The sequence below is a fragment of the Peromyscus leucopus genome, chromosome 17, assembly GCF_004664715.2.
Source record: "Peromyscus leucopus breed LL Stock chromosome 17, UCI_PerLeu_2.1, whole genome shotgun sequence".
In the NCBI taxonomy this organism is placed as follows: domain Eukaryota; kingdom Metazoa; phylum Chordata; class Mammalia; order Rodentia; family Cricetidae; genus Peromyscus; species Peromyscus leucopus.
Genome location: NC_051077.1, coordinates 44083177 through 44090495, shown reverse-complemented (window position 1 = coordinate 44090495; position 7319 = coordinate 44083177). Strand labels below are relative to the sequence as shown.

Genomic DNA, 7319 nt, shown 5'->3' with positions numbered 1-7319 from the left:
CCGCCTACCATGTCATTTGTGAACACTGTCCTTTCTTTATACTCTGTGGGTGTTCCGATTATTGTTCACTACTGTGGTGTTATCTCCAGGACACTGGAAAATGAAGCAAGCAGAAATCCATGTTTTTCCCTTTAGGGAGGAAACTTTAAGCACACCAACTGCAGGTCTGTTGTTTTCAGTGGCCTTTACTCTTCTGTTCCGTCTGTAGAAACTGTATGGGAATGGATACTCAATTCTCCCATAGCTGCTTTTATTCCATGTCGAGATATTTTCCCCTGTAGTCTGACGACATGAAGACTTACATGGTTTTTCAAATATTAAATTAATCCTGTATTCCAGGCATACATTCCACTTGGTTACAAGCCATTGCTTTTTGATCTGTTGTTGAGCTTGATTTGCTAATTTGCAACTTTTCCATCATGGTTTAGGAAGGATGACTCCTTAGTTCTCTCTCCTCACATTCTGCCTCCACCCATTTTTCCCCTCCCACTTGGGGAACAGGTTGTGCTCTCTGAAGAGGGACAATTTCCCCTGCATTCCAGTATTTCAGAACAGCTTGTGCAGAATTGGTACTGTTTCTTCCAGAAGTGCTTGATAGAACTTATCACTCAATCCATCTGGACCCAATGGCTTATTTGTGGAAAGCTTTAAACTAAATTTCACTTTCACAATTAGATATAAGGCTATGAGTTATTAGATTAAGGTTTTGTGTGAGCTTGGATAATGTTATGGATTAAATATTTGTGAACTCCGCCCCCCCACCTACCCAAATATATTCTTGTTCAAGTCCTAATCACCAAGAAGTGTTAATGAACATGGGGCTGCCAAGCAAGCAATTAAAGTTAAGTGAGGTCGTAAGAATGGGCCTGGATGCTACAAGACTAGCAACACAGTGGAGAGCTCACCTCCACTGCCTCATGAGGAAATCCTACCTGCAACCAAGGAGAGCCCACACTAGAAACCATGACCTTGGACTTGCACTTCCTAGGATACTGAGAAAATGGGTTTCTGTAGTTGAAGTCACTCTCTTGTCTGTTATGGCAACCTAGCACAGGTAAGGTTTGTTCAAGAAAAAGACATTTTTAATTATTTTGGCATGAACTGTTCATATTTCCTTATAATCTATTAGATGACTGTCAGATACAATGAATCATCTTCATTCCAGATATCTCTAATTATGTCTTAAGTACTTTTTAGTCTAGCTACAGATTTATCAGTCAGTATTATTGGTACCATTAAATAACTACCCCTTGGATTCTCTAATTTTGTTTACACTGGATTGGTTTCTGGCATTTAGAAAAAATAATTTTCTTTCTGAATTCACTTCTGTTTCAAGGTAGAGGCTTAAGTCATTGAACTGTTGAAAAACTTTTTAATGTAATAAATTGTATTTTGATCTGTGAGTTCAATACATCCAACAAATGAATGGAGATCCCTGGTTTTGACTCCAACCTCTCCATGCCCACCCTGTTACTCCCGTGAGGTTGAGGAACCACAGCACTTATGTTTGCAGCCCGTCTCTGTTGTAGCATTAGTCTCACTGTTTGTTACTCCCTACGAGAACACCATCTGTTCAGTCTTTCATCAAGTGGAGTTGTTAAAGGTAAATCTGCTTTCTTTCATTTCATCGCAGACAGTGGTCAGAACCATTGTTTTCTGGCACATGTTTTCTAAGTATATGCTCTGGGTTGAAGATGGTCTGACTGTCCAAAGGTCCATGTGATAAAAGTTTGTTTCCCAGGATGGTAGTGAGGAGAAGGTGTGACTTAGGAGGCAGGGCCTGTTAAGAGGTCCTTAGGTTGCCAAGGGCTCTTACAGATTAAGGTAGCTTTCAAGCCAAGCTCAGCCCCATCAACTGCCTGGCACCATGTCTCCAGATACAATCCCTTCCTCTGCACACACTCCTGCCATTGTGAGTTGATCTTAAGACAACACAGATTATGGGAGCCCGTTCTCGGGTTCCTTGTGGCTTTACCCAGCAGGTCCACATGGAGGATGATTAGGACCACGGTCCTGTGTGTAGGTGTCTGAGATGGTCTGCACTTGGCTGTGCTGGGGGAGGAGGTCTTTTGCTCCACCCCTTGGCATCTCTATAAAAACCCTGGGGCAGAGACAGTTGGGGCCTGATGGAATATGTTCCAGGCCCTCTCGAGGCTATCCTTTATTTTCTATCTGTTTATCTCTGCAAGATTACAAATGAAACTGTTTAAACAGAAAAGTTTGGGGTTTATAACTAGGTTTGAGATTTTGCTTAAAAAATTATAAAAGGGAGAGTTAATATTCCTTAGTCTATTTAATTTAAAAAATATTTTCTTTGGGTGGATTAATGTCATGTTTTGTTAGTAAGAAATGCAAATGGGGTATACTAAGAGACTACTTTTAAAGTGTGTAAAGAGTTTTATTAAGAAACTGCTTTTGAATGTTTTGCTAAAAGTTTTCAAAGTGTTAATGGTTAGATTGAAAATATTGCTTTTCAATATGGGTTTGTAGGAATTGTATAAGTTTGGGTTCCTCTAACTAGGTTTGAGATTTTGTTTAAAAAATTATAAAGAAAAGGAGGAGTTATGAGATTGAATTATGTTCGCAGAAACCTATTGATATTAATGCACCCTGGCTTTGTGGAGTTAAGGAAATATTTAAATTTGATGTGAATACATCGAAGTTTTTCCTATGTTCTGTTAACAAGAAAATTCAAATGATTGAGTTAAAGTTGTAAGACGGAGAAAATGGTTAATTATATATAGCACCATATATGCTAATTCAAATGGTTCTGTTAAGAGTTTGCTTTGAGTTGTAAGATTGAGAGAATTGTGACTATGTATAGCAATATTTATGTTAACCTGTTAATGGTAATGATGAAGCTAAGGGATTCTTTAAGTTTGTAGTCGCCTTAAGAGTTTTTGGTTTAGAAAAGGCTTGAGGCAGCTAAGACTGCTGTAGTCACCTTGGACCTAATTCAAAAGAGAAATGCCATCTATATTATCCTCTACTCCATACTGGGAGGTGTAACAGCTATGGAGATTGCTGTGTAAGCCATTAATAGTTATTTTTTTTTAATATACATTAAGAAGGGGGGACCTGTGGGAGCCCGTTCTCGGGTTCCTCGTGGCTTTACCCAGCAGGTCGGAATAGAGGATGATCAGGACCACGGGCCTGAGTGCAGGTGTCTGAGATGGTCTGCACTTAGCTGTTCTGGGGGAGGAGGTCTTTTGCTCCACCCCTTGGCATCTCTATAAAAACCCTGGGGCAGAGACAGTCAGGGCCCATTGGAATAGGTTCCAGGCCCTCTCAAGGCTATCCTTTATTTTCTGTCTGTTTATCTCTGCAATATTCGCCACAATAAATCCTTCTATCTAATATTTCCTGCTGCTCGCACTCAAGAAAACTCTGGGGAGCTGTGGGGTTGGTGGGTAAACTCCCCACAACAGATATTGAGAACAGTGCTAATAAAGACAACTGATCATATGCTTCAGGTACATAATACAAATTTAATAGTATAAAATAAAAATATAAAAATCAACTATTTAGTTTTGGATGTTAGAAATAATATACATAATAAAGTCAATACAGTACTAATAGTGCGGCAAGGTAAGAGTCCACGTTTCAGATGACAGGCTGACTGGTAGAGAAGCACACGTTTCTGCTATTATTATTAAGAACATTCAGACTGGAGACAATGAAGCCATGTATACGTGGCATGTTCTGAAACTATCACTGTTTTTCTATATAGTTTCACATAAATGAAACTATGTGACCATCATTGTAATGACCTGGTTAAATCCTCATACTGAAAATAAGAGGCAAACATTTCCCCATAGTAGTTACCAAATTGTCAGGGTGCCAAATGAACAAAGTTCCTTTCTCCTCTTTAACACAGGTGACACCGAGGCACATACATGAGAGGGATTAGAAACCAAATGGCAATGGTATGCCATGTGCTAGGGCCATGTTTAAATTTATAGCCTGATTTTTAGATACACTACTTCTGATCTATGAAAAGAAACAGAAGAAATTAAGGGACTTTTAAGTATCAGGAAATATAACTTGGCTATTCCTTCATAATCAAATCTTTCAATGACTTTTAGGATTGTTTCCACCGACCTAGCTCAGGAGATTCAGTGGTTGAAAAATGACTTGAGAATACAAACTTCAAGGCTAAAATTTCATCTTCCAAATGTAGAGATTTGCATAGAGCCCTTGACAAGGATTATTTAATGCAGAACTGCTAGCTAGGATGAAAAATCCTAGACAGAAAAAAAAGTCATGCTGAAATTTAAATGAAAGCCCAAAGGCAGGCCTTTTATGATATAGGCAACTCCTTCCACAGAAAGACAGTTGCTAAAATAGTTCCTTATTTCGTGGTAAATTTCAACACTGCTAATTCCAGTTCTGAGTCAATGCTTTGGTGGGATGATTTAAAGACATACATTCTATCGAAGTTGGCTAAAGAATCCAAAAAACAAAATAAAGTAGATAAAATATAAGAAAAAAAAAACCACACTTCTCAGTTTTTTCGTGCAATAAGCATGCCCATCTTAAATCTGGTATTTCTCATAAATAATCTCTACTTCCCAGGAAGCTTGTATTATGAGTCAAGTTCAAATGTTTTCATATAGTTGAATATAGAGAATGTCCTGAGGATTATTCATCATTGTCTGTAGAAAAGAGAAAAAAATTAATTCACTTCATTTTAGTTCAAGCAGTACCTAGTTTTTTAAAAAACATTTTCCTCTCTAAAGGAGATCATTAGTTCAGTTTTAAACGTATTTTATCATAACAGTGCATATTCATTGTACAACATCCAGGCAGGGTTACAAAGAATGAAGGTGGAAGTAACAAGTGGATAACAAAGACAACTGGTGTTACAATTAAGTGTGTATAAATCCTCAGGTCGCCTTCTGAGGCACAGATAACTCGATGAGAATTAGACCCAGGCGCAGACTTGAGACACAAATGGGCAGATGGACAGAGAAGCTCCAGTGGTTGAAAAAGCAAGATCCTCAACGCGTACGGGAGGGTCTCTGTAGTGGGTATGGCAGCATCTCTCTAAAGCTTTCAGCCTTTCTACGTGGAGAAGACCTCACGTTAAATTCCATACAGTCCACAATGTATGTATTCCATGTGAGCGTCAATGTCTGCACGCCGTCCCTTTATGAGCACGGCATCATGACATGAACCATTCTTACATAACCCACAAGAATGTTCGTTCTTGACGAGCACTGCTGAGTGAGTCAAGCACGCTGATTGCCAGCACTGCCAGACAGCACTCGCTTACACCCAATGAATCCCGCCATCATGTCAAACACGGCACGGTCACACCCACATTCTACAACTCCCTCCCTGCTCGGTGTGTCTGTGATGCTTTTCACCAACAGCAGAGGTGAAGTTATCTAACCTCTCCCAGTGTCAGTCACCAACCTTCACTCACTCCCCTACTGCAGTGTTCTGCATCCTTCCCTACCGAGTGTGCAAACTGAGTCCTGATAAACTGGCATTCATTGAAAACCCGGCTGTGATGTCTTCTCCTTTAGGACCCACCTTTACCCTGCCACTCATCAGGACTTCATGCAACTCAAGGGTATTTTCACTGTTTTCAATGTCACACACTGCACTCTACTATAATTTACTCACAACTGCAGCTATAACACACATTTTTTTTTTGGTTTTTCGAGACAGGGTTTCTCTGTGTAGCTTGGCGCCTTTCCTGGATCTCGCTCTGTAGACCAGGCTGGCCTCGAACTCACAAAGACCCGCCTGCCTCTGCCTCCCAAGTGCTGGGATTAAAGGCCTGCGCCACCACCACATGGCTTGATATTTAAGCAAAAGCATATTACAGGCTGTGTACTTTTCCACTTTCTCTGGCCTTCTCTTCTTTTCTAGGGACGTGATTCAGTATACCCAAATTAATGTATATCTTGCTTATACTTTTTCACTGTTTATTAAACATATGAAAAATTAAATAAAATTGTTTTAGATGTGATATAAACGGCATCACATATGATTTATTTAACTAGGTTTGTGGGCATATGTATATTCAGAGCTGAAGATTTGCTTCATTCATTTGAATAGCTGTATAGAATTCCATTCCATAAACACAATCTAACATTCCATCTAGAACGGATGTGAAGGGAAGGCATACTGAAGAAATCATATGCTTGGTCTGCTGATGCTCAATGGGAGGACTTGGTAATCTGCCAGTTTAGCATTGGCCACATTCATTCAATTTTCCTTGTGAAGGAACTCCTAGAAATAGTTCTAAATAACTTACAAAATTACTACCTCTCCTTGACCTCTGACTCTGGAAAGCAGTTTCATATGGGGTTAGTGTTAATTTTACCAACAGCGATAGTTACTAACTCTCACAAAAGCTGCACTGTAACAGTATCAGGGGAGCTGAATGGTCAGGTCAGTTTTGAGGATGACAATTTCCAGGGAAATTAAACAAAAATGAGATTAGATGATCACTTTAAAAAGTGAAAATTTTGTTTGTGGTGTGGGTACACATGTGTGAGCAGGCAGGTGTGGAGGTACACTATTTATGTGGGCATAAGCATAGACTACCAGCTGATGTTGGGGTGTTTTCCTCAATCTCTTCACCTCATTTTTTGAGACAGTCTTTCATGAGAATCTTTTTAGTATGTCCCTTACTGGTTTCTCATTTTTGAATGAGTTAGATCAAATTTTGCCATAGAGAATAAAAGCGTGTAAGCACCATATATGAGACATGACATTTATTATCTCCTAGATATCTAAAACACAACTATATATAAGACAGCTTGCTTTGAGATCCATTTGCTCCATATATGAAGGGCTCCCATTATTCTAAACCCAATCACTGTCTAGCACTTAACCGTCTAATGTTTAACACAGCATGTTAGCTTTTACTCAGATAATGTATTTTACATATGTTCATTCAGTGGCTGTATTAGTAAGTTAAAATATGCTATAGGACACACTAAGAAGTTTGTAAAGGTTGCTAGGGTGTTCTATCTCGTCTTTTGCTCTTTGTAAAGGCAGGCACTTGGCTTTAAAGCTGCTTTACATTTTCTCTCCAGGCTGGCTCTGGGACAGTGAACTTTGTGGTTTCACTTATGTTTCCACCACACACTACAGCAAAACTGATCGTGTTCTTAAGGGCTATACGGCCCAGCCTAGCTTTTGGTCCTTGTAGGTAAATGGGCTTCTATGAAGGCGGTGGGCACCCTTCAGAAACCACCCAGCTGTGCCAATCCTACCTGTGGCTCAGTTGATTGTTACAGCTCTCCACTGAAGGGGCAAAGCAAAATAAAAGCTTTTCAGACACTTGTCAAGGAACACTA

The 7319-nt window shown here is 39.6% G+C and overlaps 1 protein-coding gene across 5 annotated transcripts in view; it reads right to left on the bottom strand.

Moving 5' to 3' along the window:
* Positions 1-3468: 3468 nt before the first annotated feature.
* Nek1 (NIMA related kinase 1) overlaps positions 3469-7319 on the bottom strand; it is a 132602-nt gene continuing 128751 nt past the window's right edge. For all 5 annotated transcript variants that reach the window (XM_028881043.2, XM_028881046.2, XM_028881044.2 and 2 more), the window contains one exon: positions 3469-4655. In XM_028881043.2, the coding sequence (XP_028736876.1) occupies positions 4642-4655 (14 nt within the window). In that variant the 3' untranslated portion in view covers positions 3469-4641. The remainder of the gene's footprint in view (positions 4656-7319) is intronic.